The following is a 19,487-nucleotide window of genomic DNA, read 5'->3' as shown; positions in this document are numbered from 1 at the left end:
GGCTAGAGATGATGAGCATTTTTCATATGTTGTTTGGGCCATTTGAATTTCTTCTTTTGAGAAAGTTCTATTTAGTTTAGTTGTCCATTTCTTAATTGATTCATTGATTTTGGGAAAGTTTTAATGATCTCTAGAAACTGATGAGTGAGATGAATTTATGTGATTTACATGACAGGAAATTAAAATAATGGTAATGAAAATGCTCTGAGGTCAAGAGAACAGTGTAGGAACAAACTGAGAATGTCAACCAAGAGGTAGCAAATAAAAACCAAGCAAATAGATATTCTAGCACTTAAATATAACAATTTTAAATTCAATAGAGGGATTTAATAGAAGAGTAAAACAGTAAGTCAAATTGAAGATAGGTTACTAGAAATTATATAATCTGAAGAGCAAAATTGGGGAAAGAAGAGGATAAAGATAATGTAAGGGTCACCACTGAGCATAGCAAAATATACATTTCCCATGAACCAGAAGAGGAAGAAAGAGATAAAAGGACAGGACTGATTTTTAAAAAAGAAGCAAAGCAGAAACCTACAGAAGCCAGAAAAAGAAACAGAAAGATACATTCAGGAAGCACAATGGATACCAAATTTGATGAGATGAAAAGAACAATATTGACACTTCAGAATCAAGTTGCAAAACTTTAACAGATATTTTAATGCAGCAGAGAAAGGTGGATTATTGTGTACAAGGGAATCTTCATAACTTTGTCAGCAAGTTTTTATTAAGAAACCTATTGGGCCAGATAGAATGGAAATTATATGTTCAAAATTCTGAAAGAAAAAATTTAAGAATATCATAGCTATTATGCCTGTATGTAAGAAATGGAGGGGTATTTTAAAGACTTTCTTAGATAATCAGTAAGTAGAGAGAATTTGTCACCAGTAGAGCTGCCTTTCAGCAATGCTAAAGGGCATTCTTCAAACTGATATCAAAGCTCGATAAAGACAATATAGGAAAGGAAAATTAAAGGCCAATATCTCTGATTAGTATTAATGCAAGAGTCCTTAATGAAATATTATCAAGTCACATTCAATAGTGTATAAAGGTTATTTTGTTATTATTTCCATAAAAAATAAGATTACTTCAGTATATACAAATCAATAAATGCAATGCACCAGATAAACAAACTAGAGGTATAAAATATACAGTCATCTCAAGAAATACAGAAAAGTATTTGGCAAAGCTCAATATCTCTTTATGAGAAAAATTCTGAATAAGATAGGTATAGAAGGAATGATTCCCAACACAACAAAGACCATGTATGTAAGAACTCTGAACCCATCATGATAAATGATGAAAAAAATTGGAGACTTTTCCTGTAAGATCAGAAATAAGAATGTTCACTTAGATCATCTCTTTTCACATTGAATTAGAAGTCCTCATGGATATTCAAATAGGAAATGGTGAAAAGAAGTTATCCCTGTTGAAAACATGATTTTGTTGCTGTTATGAAAAATGTTCTGGAATTCGCTAGAAGTAATAGCACAAAACTTAATGAATACAAAAAAGAAGAAATTTATTTTAAAAGTTGAGTATTACAGAATGTTACTTATATCCTAATAAAAATTAAAATAACTCTATCAAATATTGTAATATTTCTAAATGAGTTAAAATAACTTAAAAAGGGAAGAGGGAATAAAAAAATCAAAAGTAGTTAGGATGATTTAGTAGAGGGATTGTTTGAATTTCTTTACATTTCTACCTTGGAGAAGGAAAGTTTCAACTATATTTTCTGGGAGTGTATCTGCATGTATGTGTGTGTGTGTGTGTATGTGTGAGTGTGTGTGTGTGTGTGTGTTAAAATCCACACTGCTTATCCTGATGAAGACTAATTTGATTTCTATAGTAAACAGAGCTCAACCATTGTTGAAGTTGGAATGGATTCACAGGGGAGAATATGGATCTGAAAATATAATTAAGCAGCCAAAGCCTGAGGGAAATAACTTCAGGACCATAAAAGTCCCAAATGTGACCTGGTAAAATACAATACTATCTGCCTAGTGTTTAGTTACAGCACACTGCTTAAGTCAGATAGGTTTCTGAATCTCTAGATTTGATATAAGGTAAAACAAAAAAAAATTCAAATTTTAGAAAAAAGTGGAAAGTTATATTTCATATTTGTCAAAAGACAATCTAAATTTACTGAAATGCAAAGGTGTATGTTAAATTTGGATGGTGTTTTTTTTTTTTTTTAGTACACTGTATTGCTCAGAAGGTCAGCCTTTGGAAACAGACTGCTGTTACAAACAGGTAATGAATATTGGGGTGAAACCATAAAATTTTTGAAAGAAAAAGGCAATAAAAATTATTTTTGTCACCTCAAATACTAAATACACATATCAAGCAAAGTAACTAATTTTTACTATTATTAGTGAGTGTTTATACTCTATATTGATATAACTAAGCCAAAAGTGTTTTATGATTTACTCTATATTGATATAACTAAGCCAAAAGTGTTTTATGATTTGTTATTAATTTCACTCAGAAATTAATTTGGGAAATAATGGGAAATATTTGAATGCAACCATGATTTTCAGGAATATAATAACTGAAGTCATTTCTCTTTACATGTGAATATATTTAAGCACAGGAAACACTCACTCTTATAGTGTATAGCCTGTCACTCCCACATACATGTTTATTCCATATTATTTTGAAGACCGAATGGGATTCAATGCATGCAAATTTGCTCTGTGAAACATAGGAAGTAGGTCCCATGAAGACGAGGGATCTTGTAGAAAGTGGCATGCTTCAAAAGGCAGTTAGATTTAGAACAAGTTTTCTCAACTGCCTACCTCAGATTTTTTTCACTACTTACAAATACACAAAAATGGTTTTCAAAACTAACATATGACTAGTCAATTTTCAAAGAAGAAAAATGAGTAGAAATGAATTATAATCTGTTTTACAAAAACACTGTTGGGGTTCAGATGTGCAAATATGCATCTGTTTACTTTTTCTCTTTTTCTCCAAAGATTAACCAGACTGAAGAATGGACAGGGAAAATTGTTCCTCACTGACTGAATTCATTTTTATAGGAATTACCAATAACCCTGAGAGGAAAGGGCCTCTATTTGCTGTATTCTTACTTGTTTATCTCATTAATCTTATGGGAAACCTTGGAATGATCATTTTAATAAGACTGGACTCACAGCTTCACACACCAATGTACTTTTTCCTCAGCCACCTCTCTTTCTGTGATCTCTGCTATTCCACAGCAATTGGACCCAAGATGCTGATGGACATCTTTGGCAAAAACAAATCAATTCCCTTCTTAGGCTGTGCTCTACAATTCTTCATCTCTTGTACCTTTGCAGATGCTGAGTGTGTACTGCTGGTAGTGATGGCTTTTGATCGGTACAAGGCCATAAGCAACCCCTTGCTCTATACAGTCCACATGTCCAACAGGGTGTGTGCCCTGCTTGTGGCTGGGGTTTACATGGTGGGAATGGGAGATGCTTTGATACATACAATGTTGGCTTTCCACTTATGTTTCTGTGGATCTAATGAGATCAATCATTTCTTCTGTGATTTACCTCCACTGTACCTCCTTTCCTGTTCTGACATACAAGTCAATCAGCTAGTATTATTTACCGTTTATGGGTTCATGGAACTAAGCACCATTTCAGGAGTTCTTGTCTCCTATTTTTATATCATCTTATCTGTCTTAAAGATCCACACTGCTGAGGGGAGGTTCAAAGCTTTCTCCACCTGTGCCTCCCACTTAACTGCAGTTGCAATTTTCCAGGGAACCCTACTCTTCACATACTTTCGGCCAAGTTCTTCCTACTCTCTTGATCAAGATAAAATGACCTCATTGTTTTATACCCTTATGATTCCCATGTTGAATCCCCTGATTTATAGCCTCCGGAACAAGGATGTAAAACAGGCCCTGGAAAAAATTAAAAATAAAAGAAGGTTTTAAGTATTTATATAAATTTCCCATGCTGCATATACATTGTAATTTTGTTTTCCTAAAACAGTATGATGTGTGAGAAATAAAAATTTGTCCCAAGTATTTCATGTTGATGAAATGAATATTCATACTAAAGCCCAATCACAGGAAAATGCTGTATTTCCCTAACCTGCGGTACTCCCTTGTGTAACTAGGATTTACAGATAATACTATTATGGTATCACCATATATCATGCCTTCATCCAAAGTCAGCATTATTGTCTACAGTTATTTCTTTTGTGTTGTGTGAGAAGGTCTCCCTCTCCTGCCTGGGAGTGCCTTGAAGTTGTGGTCTTCCTGAAGCAGGTTCTCCAGTAGTTGGAATTATAGGCCTGTGCCAAAGTGCTTGGCTTCCCAGTCATGTCTCTCAAATCTGAATATGATACTATCCCTTTGTGTAAAAGCTTCCTGACAGTCCTAGCTTTGCCAGATTTTACTTTCTTACTTTTTCACTAAAGCTTTGCTTTAATTATATTTTAATTTTCCCCTTTTTGTAATTGTTTTTGTGCACTTAATTGTTTTGTCTTCATGGTGAATCACATAGCTTCTATAGTAATGAAACCTATAGACTAATTGAAGTAACATACATTAACTAACTAAGCAATCAACCAATTCACAATAAGCTTCAAAACTTTTATGAAGTATAAAGGCTGGGGAAAATATATCAAGAACTAAAGATCTAATCCTGTATGTAAGAGAGAGGCTTTCTTACCTGAAGACATTGTACCTCTTTTCTAAAGAAATGCGAATTGAAGAAAGAAATGACTTTTAGGCATAGTGTCAAACAATTTAAGAAGTATTTAGGTCAACAAGTCTATAAATTTTAGATATAAACATGTCCTACATGGCTAAAGAGCATTGTAAAGCACTTTTACTTGGATATCTGTGTGTTGTAATTATTTACTGTCAACCTTTTACCATTTCCTCTTATTACCTTTCTTTCCCATCTTCCCCCTTCTCTGGCTTGGTTGAATGTTCCTTTTTGTATATCACAGACACCTAAAGACATTGTCTCAATATAACCTTGTATATGTATGAAATGCTTATTTCCCATATGAAATAGTGAATGCCCATTGCACAAGGACTGAGTGTTCCATTCCTGTAATCCAAATAATCTGCATTGTGCTTGTGATGAAATGGGTAAATCAAAAAATAAAGATCAAAATATAAATATGAAATATTTTAGTGTTATTGGGTATTGGCAAAATAAAATTAACATGTGAGTATATATATTTTATAACTTTTAATAAGTAACATGAAATAGTTGTAGACACCAAAGTAAAAAATCTACTGCATATGGTAAAGGCATACATAATAATTACAAATAATGTAAAGATTTCATTACTGCTGACACGTCTATTTCATCATTCTCTGTGCTTAAATTCTGATAGCTAAAGCATTGATCACCTTGTTAAAAAAAATATAGATATGACCATATTTTAGAAAGACCACATAAGACTCAAAGTTACTCTTATTTATCTATTACAGCTATAAAAGCTAAAACCAGATGTTTGTCTTAGGTTTTCTTGCTGACATTAGATAGTGCCTTTGTGTGAAAAAAAAATTTCAGATTGAAATGAGAACCCAAGCTCCTCTGCCTTTCAAAGTGGCATTTATGGACAATGTGATACATTTGAAAGTACCATAGTGAAAGAATCCTATGGAGAATATTTGTTTTGTTTTTAAAAAGACTTTCAAATGTATTATATTTTCTTCATTTCGTACTTTTTTTGGAGTTGTTACTTATGAGCAGCACCAAGGCAAGATTCACTGAAATGTATTCAAAGTTCAAGCATACTTGAGTATTACTGAACTCACTAATACAGAGATTGTGAACACGTTATCTACTTAACCAATCTCCTTCCAAGATGGCACCTTTATATCGTAGCTTCTGAAGAGTGTACGTATTCACTCTTGTTATCAGACCCCGAGGGTATGAACTAAAGAGAAAAGTATTCAAAATCTTTTAATGGTAAGAACAAAAACAGGATAGATTAATTTTAGCAACTGTCATTTCAATCTCCCTGAAATTTTTGAGATTAAAAAATTATTGGGAATATTTTTATTAGATTGTCACAATTTAAAAGACAACCTTGACTTAGGAATATACCCAAAGGAATGTGAGTCAGGTTACAACAAAGGCACTTGCACACCCATGTTTATTGCAGCACTATTCACAATATCAAAGATATGGAAACAGCCAAGATGCCTCACTACTGACGAATGGATTAAGAAAATATGGTATTTATATACAGTGGAATTTTTCTCAGCCACAAAGAAGAATGAAATTTTGTAATTCATAGATAAATGGATGGAACTGGAGAACATCATCTTAAGTGAAGTTAGTCAGGCTCAGAAGGCCAAAACCTACATTTTCTCCATCATATGTGGATTATAGACCTAAAACAAATATTATGGGTCAGGGATCATCCTAAGCAAAGGCCTTCAGGAGGAATAGGGCCAGGGAAGGAAACTAAAACCTTGAATTTGGTTGATGTGTTTACTGTACAGGAATGTATGGAGAAATCTTAAACTGACGGGGGCCAACATGGAAACTGGACTAGGGAGGAGTGAAGAGAGCTGGTAGAGATGAACCAATTGGGTTGTAATACTTAAATGCACACACACACAAAAAAAAAACACAGGGAAACTTCACGTGTGGCTATCCTTATCTCAAATAGCAAAAATGTCAGCTTTTCTTTTTATGTTTATGCTTTTTCATCTATAAAATCAGAGAATGGGAGGGCAGAACAGGTTCTGAGGAGGAGAGAGGGAGTTTGGTACTGGTGGAGGGAGAATGTGGAAGGGAAAGCAGTATGAATACTGTGCAAATAATGTACACACATGTATATAAATGTAAAAATGATACCTGTTGAGACTGTTCCAGTAATCAGAGGAGGGGGGATGAAGAGAGCAGTGGAGAGAATGAATTCAAGTGTGATCTATTTGATACATTTTAAGAATCTTTGTAAATGCTACAATGAACCCCAATTCAGCAGAACACTGAATTTGTGCCATGCAGCACCAAATGAAAACAAAAAGAAAACAGTAGTAGCTATACTTACTTCCAGTACCATAGACTTTTTTTATTCATTTATTCACATGTGCATATATTGTTTGGGTTATTTCTACCCCCTGCTCTCTCCCTCCCTCCCCTCCTCCACCCCTCAATTCCAGGCAGAACCTGTTTTGCCCTTATCTCTAATTTTGTTGAAGAAAAGACTTAAGCATAATAAAGGAAGAGAAAGTGTTTTTGCTAGTTGAGTTAAGGATAGCTATACAGAAAGATTCCTAGCAATGCTTTCATGTACAAGTGTGTTACAACCGAGGTTGATTCACCTCTAACTGATCTTTACACTTGTTCCTGATCCCCTTCTCATGTTAACCTCTGTAGCTTTAAGGTTTCTGTATTAGTTCCTCTGGAGTGAGGACATCAAACGCTTTCATGTTTTGGGTTTTCTTCCTATTCCTATATCTCCTGTATGTGCTCTCTCCTTGTCATGTGGTCCCAGTCCAACCACATTGCTGCATTTGCCCTAGATCTAAAGCCACATATGAAGGAGAATATATGATTTTTGGTCTTCTGAGCCTGGCTAACCTCATTCAGAATGATATTCTCCATTTCCATCCATTTACGTGCAAGTAATCAACTTTGTAAAAAGAGACAAAAGACTATTATGTAATGATTAAAGAGTCCATACATTAAGATTACTTAGGAATTATAAATACACTTGAACCCAACATGGGAAGGGTTGAATACATAAAGCAATCATTAACATTTATCAAACTCTTCCAAAAGCTAATGGGAAGGAATACCTCCAAGTTTATGAGGTCAGAACAACCCTGATATGAGAGTTCAATGAAGACAATAGGAGAAAATTATAGGCCAATATATCTGATTAGCATTGATGTAAGAGTCCTCAATGAAATATTACTAAGCCATCCATGTTCAATAGTACATAAAGAAATTGTCATCATCATTTGTGAGGAATTCCATAAGAAGCAAGATTAATTCAATATGCCAAGTCAATAAATGAGATGCATCAAATTAAGAAATCAGAGATATAAGACAAATAGTCATCTCAAGAGATAGAGAAAAGTATTTGCCAAAATTCAACATGAGTTAGGAGAATAATTATCAGTAAATTAAGTATAGAAGGAATGATTCTCTACACAACAAAGGCCATATATATGAGAACCTTGCAGCTAACATCTTAATCCACAGTTAAAAAACTTGGAGCCTTTTCCTGTACAATCAGAACAAGATAAGAATACACACTCAGACCACCTCTTTTCAACATTGTATTGGAAATTCCAGTGGCTATTCAAATAGAAAATGGTGAAATGAAATTATCTATGGTAAAAACATGATCTTATTGGAGCTATAAAAAATGTTCTGGAATTAGAAGTAGTAGCTGCAAAACTAATGAATATAATAATAATTAATTTACTTTAAAGGATGAGTATGATGGAATGTATATCCTAATAAAAACTAAAACAAATCTATAAAATAATAGTAATAGTCCTAAATGAGGTAATAAAGAAAGTGATTAAAATGGAAGAATAAATAAGTACATAGAAGTTGGGAGTGATTGAGTAGAGGGGCTGTTTCATTAGAGTTCTACTTTGGAGAAGGAAAGTTTAGATTATATTTTATGCGTGTATATTTGTGTGCATATACATATGTGAATATATACTGAATGCATATATATATTTGTATATACAATATACATATACTATATATATAGTATACACACTCACACACACACACACACACACACACATATATATATATATATATATATATATATATATATATATATATATATGTATATAGCATACACAAAAATCTTTGGCTTCTTTCTCCTGACAAGAATCAATTTGATTGCTATAGTAGACAAAGCTCAACTTTGGTTAAAGTTGGGAGAGGTTCATGGGGGAGAACACAGAACCAAAACCATAATTAATCATACCAGAGCCTGAAGGAAATAACTTGAGGATCATAAGTCCCAAATGTAACCGGTAAAATGCAATGCTCTCTGCCAAAAGTTCAGTTACCACAAAACTGCTCAAGTCAGGTAGGTTAATGATTGTCAAGATTTTTTGAACAGGGTTGAGCAAAACAAATTCAACATTTTAGAAAAAAATGAGAAATATATAAATGTTAGTTGTCAAGGGACAATGTAAATTTATTGAAATGTAAATGTATGTGTTAAATTTTGTTGATATTGATTTTTATTTTTTATCATACTCTATTGATCAGTAGACTCAAGCCTTTGGAAAGAGATTACAAAGCTTTCTCCACCTGTGCCTCCCACTTAACTGCAGTTGTGATTTTCCAGAGGACTCAACTCTTCACATATTTCTGGCCAAGTTCTTCCTACTCTCTAGATCAAGTAAGAAAGAACTCACTATTTTACACTCTTGTGATTTCCATGTTTAACCTCTCATTTATAGCCTCCAGCACAAGGATGTAAAGCTGTCACTGAAAAAATTAAAAATTGAAGAATGTTTTAAATATTTGTACAAATATCCTACTTCATATATTATGATTGTATTTTCATAGAACAGGATTTATTTTCTCACTCTTTCATTTAGTATTATTTTAAATTTATCTAAAGTTGTAAATTTTTAACTAAAGTGTTTTGTGCATCTAAGTGTATTGCTTTCATGGAGAATCACATAGTTCCTATAGAAATGAAACCTTAGCCTAATGGAAGTAACAGACATTAACTATGTAAGCAGTTAGCTAATTCACAATAAGCTTCAAAACTTTTATGAAGTACAAAGGCTGGAAAATATATCAAGAGCAAAATGTTTAATCCCATGTTTAATAGAGAGGATGTCTTCCCTGAAGATACAGTATCTCAGATCTAAAGAAATGAAAATTGAAGAATGAAAGAAGTTTAGGCACAGTGTCCTAATTTTATAAGTATTTAGGTAGACAAACCCATGATTTTTTAGATGTAAAGATGTCCAATAAAGCTAAAAAGCAGTGGAAAGAGCTTTTTAATATCTTCTCTTCTTGCTAGCTTTGTTTACCATCTTCCCAAATTGTAGATTGCAGATATCTAAAGCATTGTTTGAATATCACCCTGAACATGAAATGTTTGAAATGTTTGCTTCTAATATGAAATTTGAATGTCCATTGAACAAGGACTGAACGTCCCATTCCTGTTATCCAAATATCTTGCATTATATCTGTAAGAAAATAAGGAAGTTGAAAATAAAAAATAAAATGTAAGCAACAAAGTATTTTAGTGTTATTACATATTGATAAAAACAAAGTAACTTTCTACAGTATGTACTTTAAATATAAATATTTCATAACTTTTATAGGCATGCATTATAATTACAAAGAATGTGAAGATTTCACAGCTATTGACACTGTTCTAGTTCATGATTGTCTGATCTTATTTTCTGATACCTAAAACATTGAGTCACCTTCTTGAGAAAATACAGATATGGCCATTTTTTAGAAAGACCATACACAACTCAAAGGTACTGTTATTTATCTATTAAAACTGTTGAAGCTAAAATCCCATGTTTGGGGTTTCCTGTTGATATGAGATAGTGTCTCAGTGTGAACAAACACTCAGAATGAAATGAGAGCTCAAGAGGCAGCTGTAACTTAAAAGTGGCCTTTATGGACAATGTGACATGTTTGAAGTGTTTTTAATGGGCATTCCTATTAATGTTCAGGTGCTTACCAACAACACTTCTTAGATGTAGATATACAACTTCATTAATGTTCAAGTAACTAAAATTAATTACAATGTAGTATTATGGCTCATTAAAAAACAACTGAAATGAAAAGAGTTGAAATATCAAGTAGTGTTACAGATGGGAAACAACTGTGCTTCTTATGCATTGATGTTACAAAGTGTCCCCTTTGTAAAATTGTATGGAACAATCTACTGTAACTGTACAAATGCCTAGTGACTCCAAATTCTGTTCCTCTATTGGTACCTAAGGTGAACTACATTTTCCACATAAAATTTGTAAAATATTTACTATTGCATTATTTGAAGTAGTATTAATTATGCAAACAAATGAAATATTATGAATATAACAGTTTGAGAGTTAATGAATCCAGAAAGTCATCTAGTATGCATTTTAGTGTTTTTCATACCATAAATACACAGTTACAACCACTCAGGTTTGCTGTACATCATGAAACTATTGCAGATACTGTATTAATAGAATATTTCTGAGCTCCACAAATGTTATTGGCCATAGTTCAGTGACTTCTAATTTTACATAATAAATTCATGGTATTTTTTTATTATAAATTATTTTATTAGTATATAGTCACCATACAGGGAAGGGGATTCATAGTGACAATTCCAATCAGTCTTACACTGTACATTATTTACATTGCTCCCATTGTTTCTCCCCATCAACCCCCTCCCCACCCTATTTGAAACAATTGTAAGAGGTTTTTCAGTTCTGTTTCATATAGGTATGTGAAGTCCATCAACCATATACTATCACTTAATCTCCTTCTTTTGCCCTAACCCTTCCCACTAGTAAACCACCCTCCCCGCATACGCTGTGCCTATTTTATAATTCTGGTTTTCATTATTAATATCTGAATTGATATTGAAAGGGTGTCTCAATGTATGCCCACTGTGGGTGTGCTTTACTTTGGTCTATTCAATCCCTTTGAATATTCGCCCTTACCCACTTACCTCCCACCTGCTGTTTTTTAACAGCTTTCAGTACACATCCTTATATCCTCTACCTTCACATCTTACGGTATGCTCTATCATTCTCTTTTCCTCTCTCTTTCCCCGAATTCCACAGAGCAGTTCCACTGTTACCAACATGTTCTACAACTGAGTTTGTATATGGTCATGCTTGATTTTGTGTACATGTTTACCTTCGGATCTATCTTCCATGTATGAGAGAAAATATGCTTCTTTTGTTTTTCTGACCCCGACTAACTTCACTAAGCATAACATCTTCCAATTGCATACCATGAAACCCCATATATTATTTCTTGTGGCTGAGTAATACTCCATTGTGTATATATACTACAATTTCATGATCCATTCATCAGTTGTAGCATATATGGGTGGTTTCCAGAGCACAGCTATTGAGAATAGTGTTGAGATGAACATCGGTGTATAGTTGTCTCTACTGTATCCTGCTGATGTTCTTTTGGGTAGATACGTGGGAGCAGTATTACTGGATCATATGGCAGGTTTATCTTTAGCTTTTTGAGGAATCTCCATACTACTTTCCTTAGTGGTTGTACTAATTTGCATTTCCACCAGCAGTGTTTAAGGGTTTTGTTTCTCCACATCCCAGAGAGCATTTATTGTTCTTTCTACCTTTGATTATGACCATTCTAACTGGGGTGAGATAAAATCCAAGTGTTGTTTAGGTTTGCATCTTTTTTATTACCAGGGAAGTGTTCGTGTATTCACTGGCCATTTGTACCTCTCTTCTTTTGAGAATTCCCTCTTTATTTCATGTCCCCATTTTTTCATTGGGGTATTGAGTCTTTGGGAGCTGAGTTTTTGAGTTCCCTGTATATTCTAGATATCTGTCCCTTATTGGAGGGTAGCTGGCAAAGATTTTCCCCCATTCTGTGGGCTGTCTCTTGAGTCTGGTAACTGTTTCCTTTGCTGTGCAGAAGCTATTCTGTTTAATGCAATCCCATTTGTTCTTTATTTCTTTTAGATGCTGAGACTTTTTGAATTCTCTTTAGGAAGTAATTCCCGTTAACTATCTATTCCAGTGTATTTCCCACTGCTTCTAGGAGTTCTTTCAGTTTCTGGCCTTATGTAAGGCCATCGATCCATTTCGAGTCGATTTTGGTACAGGGTGAAAGACAGAGATCTACTTTCAGTCTTCTGCATGTGGATATCCAGTTTTTCTAGCAGCATTTGTTAAAGAAGCTTTTTCTCTACTGTGTGCTTTGGGCTCCTTTGTTTAAGATAAGTTGGCTTATGTGTGGGTTTATGTCTTGATCTTCTACTCTGATCCACTGGTCTTCCTGTCAGTTTTTGTGCCAATACCATACTGTCTTTTATTGTTATGGCTCTGTAGTATAGTTTGAAGTCAGATATTGTGATGCCTCCAACATTGGACTTTTTGCTTGAATTGCTTTTGCTATTTCAGGTCTTTTATCTATTCATATGTATATTATGATTATTTTTTTCTATTACTGTGCAGAATGTCATTAGAATATTGACAATGATTGCATTGAAAATGTACATTATTTTTGGTAGTATTGCCATTTTTACAATGTTGATTCTACTGGACCATGAATAAGGAAGGTCTTTCCACCTTCTGATGTCTTCTTCGATTTCTCTGTACAATGGTTTATAGTTTTCATTAATAAGGTCTTTGGTTTCTTTTGTTAAATTTATTCTGAGGGCAGAACAGGACCTGCCTGGAACTGAGGCAGTGGGGTAAGGTTGGAGGAAGGGGGCAGGGTGGAGGAATGACCCAAATAATGTATGCACATGTGAATTATTGAACAGAAATAAATAAATAAAAATTTATTCTGAGGTATTTTACTGATTTTGAGGCTATTGAAAATGAGATTATTTCCCTGATTTCTTTCTCAGTCTGTGAGTTGTTGGTATGTAGAAAACCTACTGATTTCTGTATGTTAATTTTATATCCTGCTATTTTGCCAAAAGATAGTTTTGCTGGGTAGACTAGATTAAATTTATAGTTGCTTTCTTTCAAGATCTGAATTATGTCTTTCCATAACCTTCTTGCTGTTTCCAGTCATTTTTGTTTCCCTGTTGTTTAGTTTCACCTATTCCTTCTTTACTGGTTTACTTGCTCAAAAGGGTTTATTCTTTCTTGAGTCTACCTGTCTCACTCTAGTTTCTTCTTCTGTATGTAAAAGTCCTTTAAGTATCTTCTGTAGTGCTGGCTTGATGGTTGCAAATTCCTTTAGTTTTCCTTGCTGTGAAAGGTTTCAGTTTCTCCTTCAATAAGGAAGGATAGTTTTGCTGGGTAGACTAGATTAGATTTATAGTTGCTTTCTTTCAAGGTCTGAATTATGTCTTTCCATAACCTTCTTGTGTTTAGAGTTTGAGTTGAAAAATCTGCTATTATTCTAATGGGTTTGTCTTTATATTGACTTGTCTTTTCTGTGTTGCAGATTTCAGAATTCTTTCTTTGTTCTGTCTGCTGAGTGCTTTCATTAGGATGTGTCTGGGGATATTTCTCTTTTGATCCTGACAGCTTGGTTTCCTGTAAGCCTCCTACATCTGGGTGACTCTCTCTTTCTCCAGGTTAGGGAAGTTGTCTGCTATTATTCTATTGAATAAGTTGTCAATGCTTTTAGTTTTTATCTCCTCTCCTTCTTCTACACTCCTGAGTCATAAGTTTGGTGTTTTCATTGTCTCAGATATCTTGCATATTCCATTAGTCTTTTCTTAGTATTCTTTCATGATCTTTTACTGTTTGACCTAATTCCTCTGCTTTGTATTCTGTTCCTGACACTGTATTTTCAACTTACTCTACTCTGTTCACTAAGCTTTCAATTGGGATATTTATTTGGGATATTTAGTTGTTTATTTTGGATTGTTTTTTCAGGGTTTCCATAACTTTATTAATTTCCCTTTTCATATCCTAGATAGCCTTCTTAATTTCATTCATCTGTTTGTTTGTATATTCTTTCAGCTCATTTAATTGTTTATTCTCATCCTCTTTGAGGTCAAATACTAACTTTTGTCTTTCTTCTTTGAAGCCATTAATCATTTTTATTATTGATTTATGGAATTCATTATTTGATAGATCTTCCTTTACACAGGTTTCTGGATCCTTAGTGGTGGAATTGGGTTTTGATGGAGAGCAGTTGTCTTGCTGTTTCATTATACTTGATATTTATGCATCTGGAGTTGTTTTTGCTTATGGTTTTAATCTCTTGTGCTCCTGTCATTGGTGTTTTGTGTTTTTTTATTTTCCTCCTGGAGCTCCAGCAGTGTTCCTCAGAGAGGTGTATACTTGATACATTACCCCTTGCAAGGTTTTTGTTGTGGTGCTGCCTATTACTTCTTTTCTTCCCTGTGAAGGGACAGAAGTTCCTGGTCTTAGATGAGAGTTAAGGGGCTCTCCTGAAGTCACAGTAGGGAATGCTGGGTCTCTGTGCACTACGGGGGTAGGCCTTCTAGCACTGGCAGAGTAGCAGATTGCCACTTGGTGGAAGAGCTGGGATTCCAGCACTTGGACAAGAGAGACATGACTCTCCTTCAGGGAGATGCAGTGTGAAACACTGGAATTCTGTGTACCATGGGGAACAGAGCTGGTGTTTCCTGAAGAGTAGCTGGTTGTTGATTTCCTATCCTCAGTGGGGAATCTGACATTCTCTCTCTGACAGGGGAGTGAGGTATCTCTTGCTGTCAGGAACAGTGAGGCATGCTGGGCCTCTGTGGGGAGGGGAGGCTTCTGATGCCAGCAGAATAGCAAGATCTGGAGCCTCGGGTTCACTAGGGTGTGTGGTGGCCGGCTCCTGGCACTCTGTTGCAAGTTGAGGGTACCTGTGGAGCAGCAAAGCAAGTGGACTTGAATCATCTGGTTCCCACAAAGCAAGTAGGCCCTGGGGGTCTACTTGTGTTGGGGCATGAGTTTCCAGGAGCCACAGAAGCTGCTTCAGTCTTGGGAGAACAAAACCTGTGGGGAGCAGTTCTGGGGTCCAATTTGCCACCTGAGCTTCAGTGAATGCAGTCCCTTGGTACTTCTGCTGGCTCAGGAGAATAAAGCTTTTGGGCAGTGGAACTTCTGCAGCCTGATTTCACACACTGGCCTTTGGGAGTACCATTCTGCAGCACTGCGGCTCACTCAGTAGAGCAAAGCCTATGGACAGCAGGAGTTTTGGGGCCCTAGTTTCTGCATGGGCTTCAGGGAGTGCCATCTGTTACCCTTAGAGAAGCAGGAGCCTTGGGACCTGCTTACACAGGTGGGCCCATTTCCCTGACGTTTCAGGGTGAAGGTAGTGGGTAATGTATTGGGGGAAGCATGGAGCTCTAAGCTCCTATGTGTTCCTGGGAGCAGGAATTACCACTGAGTAATGGAGCCTAGAGCAGCGTGGAAACTTCAGGTGCATGAAATTGAGAGTGTTGAGCTGTGAGTTGTTCTTCCTGTGATTAGTTTTTCTCTTTGTGGATTTCGACAGGGCTTTGCTTCTTTCTGGTTATGGTACCCCATAAGTGCCTTTTGTAGGCCTCTAATCCTCCTTTTTCAGGGTGTTTGGTCACCTCTGGACTATGAGAAGGTCAAAAATCCACCCTCTTCAGAGTGCATGGTATGCTTGTACATTGGAATATAATATGATAATAACAATAAACTACACATAACTGGATTACTTTCACAAACACTGAGTACATAAACATAAAATTTTTAAAAATATGTTACTGGTTATTACTTCAAGAACATACATGCTACCATGCCAGTTAAGAAATCAGCTTGTCATAGATATTAGGACAAGTTCTGGGATAATGGGTCTGCTTATTTTAGGTCAGTAGAGATGTTTTCATTATTAAAATTCACTTATAAAAGAGATCTTCACATATTTGCTATAAGGTTATAAAAAAAACAGAAGATTATATTATTTTTTTAAGTAAGAGGTTTTTTTCTTCACAATGAGTTGAAAAAGATCTGTCATATCAATGTGGGTGTACAAATTTTATAAAATGCCTCAGTAATTAATTAATCTTTATGTTAGGAAAATTGCTGTCATGATGTAAAACAATATCTTCCTCTGCCACAGGTACTTCTAGTATTGCTTCCAGCAGGAGGGGAGATAATGCATTTGGGTATCAATGTCATGTGATGAACTCTGTTTCATGACACCCAGGTGTCTAGTCAAACAAGCATATTATTCATGATATTATGTCACCAAGACTACTAAAAAGAGTTAAATATAGGAACGCTTCTCATTTGATTGTGTCTGATGAATACTACTTTCGTAAAGATAATTTTAAATTACTTACAAGCATCATTCTGAGTAAAACACAAATAACAGTAGTAAATAAATTAGATTATACATTTGTAATATGAATGGTTCTAAACTTAGATAGGTCTTGGGGAAAGTTCTGTGCTGTGGAGAGTTATAAAGAAGAAGTAAAGTTGGGGTGGAGATGTGGTTCAAGTGATAGTGTACTTGCCTAGCATGCATAAGGTCCCAAGTTCAATTTCCACTACTATCATATATACAAAAAAGAAGCTAAATCTGATTAAGTTCTTTTTACACACTATATCATGGAGGAATCTTGAAAATATTAAACTAAATAAAAAGGGCTATGTAGAAAAAGTACAGACTGATCCATTCATATGAATAAGCTAAGCTAAAGAATGAAAATAGTTTAAATTTTTCAAGTTGCTGAAAGGAACAATTGCTGTAAGCTGCTTAATAGGTAGAGAGATTCTTTCTGTGGTGGTAACATTAATCTAGAACCAGACATTGGTGTCACGTGAGTTTTCCCCTAATTGAAAAACAAACCAAAGAAAGAATCTAAAACAGATGTCTGAGGAAACAAAGCAAATCTTCAGATAATTTAGCCTCCCTGAAGACAGGTGTACTAGAGAACCTGAAGGGACAAATAGAACATAGAAAGAAATCACAAGTTGTGAAAGGACAACTCTATATCCTCCAAATACACATAAGCAAAGTGAGTAAGTGTCTGATAGCTCTGGGGAGATGCAAATGTTCACTTGGGGGAGACTTATTAGCAGTTCATCAGGTGGTTTAAGCTTTGAATCAGCAGTATATCACACGGGATTACCTTATTGGTTCAATATTGGGATCATCAGGAAGAATTAACAATGAACTATGCAAAGGCACTTAAATTTACTTAGAATCACTTTTCCCAAGGTTGAAAAATACTAATTTTTCTGTTTTCAGCTTGATGAATTTTCCAACACTAAATATATAGTATAAAGGGAAAACAACAACAAAAACAAACAAATGAAACAACCAGGAAAACACACATGGGAGGAAACACTCTGAATTTCTTAATTCCCAAGTGAGTATTCACAAGAAAGAAGAAATTATCTGGAGTAAAACCTGAGTAAACTGATGCATGAATATATTTTTTCATTATTGAGTCTCAGCTTTTATATAAATTGGCTTAATTTCAATTAAATTTGCTGTGTTATAACTCAGGACTTATGCCTACTATTAGAATTGCTGTACATTAGCTTAAAATTTCCTTGAAAATGCTGTTTCTTATCAGCATTTAGTGAACACATAGTATTCATTTTTGTGAAGGTGATGTCTTGATCCACATATTATAAAATTTTACTTAGATATGGCTGATAAAGAACAGTCACAGTAGCTCACACTTGTACAATCAACTTTTGGTAGGCATTGATGAGGAGGGTTATGATTTGAGGCCAGGCCAGGCAAAAAGCACAAGACCCTATCTGCAAAATATCCAAGTCCAAAAATGGCTGGGGCTATGACTCACTTAGTAGACCACATGGTGAACAAGTGTGAACCCCTCAATTCAATCCCCAGTACCACAAAAATTACAGAAGGTAGTACAACTATATGTGCCATAATATCAGTGGGCAATCCTTTTTTTTCCTTATTTTCTATGTTTTCTCAATTTGTGCCATACAGCAGCCCTGTTCAGCACTTTGCTCATTGGAGTTAATAATGTTCAGTTGTTCATTTGAAGTAAGTAAAACACTGTTTCCATGGGTGGCTGCACCTCATCTGTTTCTTTCTACATTTAATGACTATGGTTGAAATTTTGTTAGAAGTGAGATTTACAGACTTTACCATTTTCTTACAATTCTAAAGTCGTGTGGATAATTAATTTTATAAAATTAAAAGTATAGTTAATAACTTTAAAAGTCTAAGATATTTGATGAATTTTCATAAGGGATAATTTCTTACAAGGGATCAATTTAAATGCACAATAATCAAAAATTTTTTGAACATATGGTCATTGAAGTTACAAGTTAATACCTGTGAGATGTTGGCTATCATCTAAAGAACTTAGAATAAATGAAATAATGTGTAAAATATTCAACAAGGCATAATGACAAAAAGATAATATAAAAAGATTCTTTTAATTATTGTGCCGGGGGTACATGGTGGCATTTACAAAAGTTCATGTGGCTATGAGCATCTCATATGAACATGCTTAGCCTCAACATAATGGCAAGAGAGATCACATTGGCCATCATTTCCCCAACCTTGGGAAACACACCATGATGCAAGACCATATTCACTAATTTAGGGTAGGATAATAAACATGAGACTTTGTTCTGGACTTTAGTGTTGGTTGCTAAAACTTAAGGCTGAATAAATCCTAGTAGTCCTTTCCCAAGACCTGCCTGTGGACAGAGCCCCTGGAGGACCTCTACTGCTAAGGGAATCATGTTTCCCAGTCTATGGAATTTCTGTTCACCTGTAGCTCTTTCCAGCTGTCTTAAGCCACACATCTACATCAGCAATAGGCAGCTCAGAGAAGCACATGTCTGGGTCCTACTCCAGTGTTGTGTTGGCCACGATGAACTGTTGACTCAGGGTATGACTCAGAATGGC

The 19,487-nt window shown here is 34.9% G+C and overlaps 1 protein-coding gene across 1 annotated transcript; it reads left to right on the top strand.

The window, feature by feature from the left end:
- Positions 1-2,998: 2,998 nt before the first annotated feature.
- Positions 2,999-3,931, top strand: LOC141421697 (olfactory receptor 5W2-like). Its single transcript, XM_074068908.1, has one exon. The coding sequence runs from the start codon at positions 2,999-3,001 to the stop codon at positions 3,929-3,931; it is 933 nt and encodes a 310-aa protein (XP_073925009.1).
- The last annotated feature ends 15,556 nt before the right edge of the window (positions 3,932-19,487 follow it).

The sequence above is a fragment of the Castor canadensis genome, chromosome 1 (genome assembly GCF_047511655.1).
Source record: "Castor canadensis chromosome 1, mCasCan1.hap1v2, whole genome shotgun sequence".
Taxonomy (NCBI): Eukaryota; Metazoa; Chordata; class Mammalia; order Rodentia; family Castoridae; genus Castor; species Castor canadensis.
The sequence above is the reverse complement of the archived record's forward strand: the minus strand, read 5'-3'. Positions and strand labels throughout refer to the sequence as shown.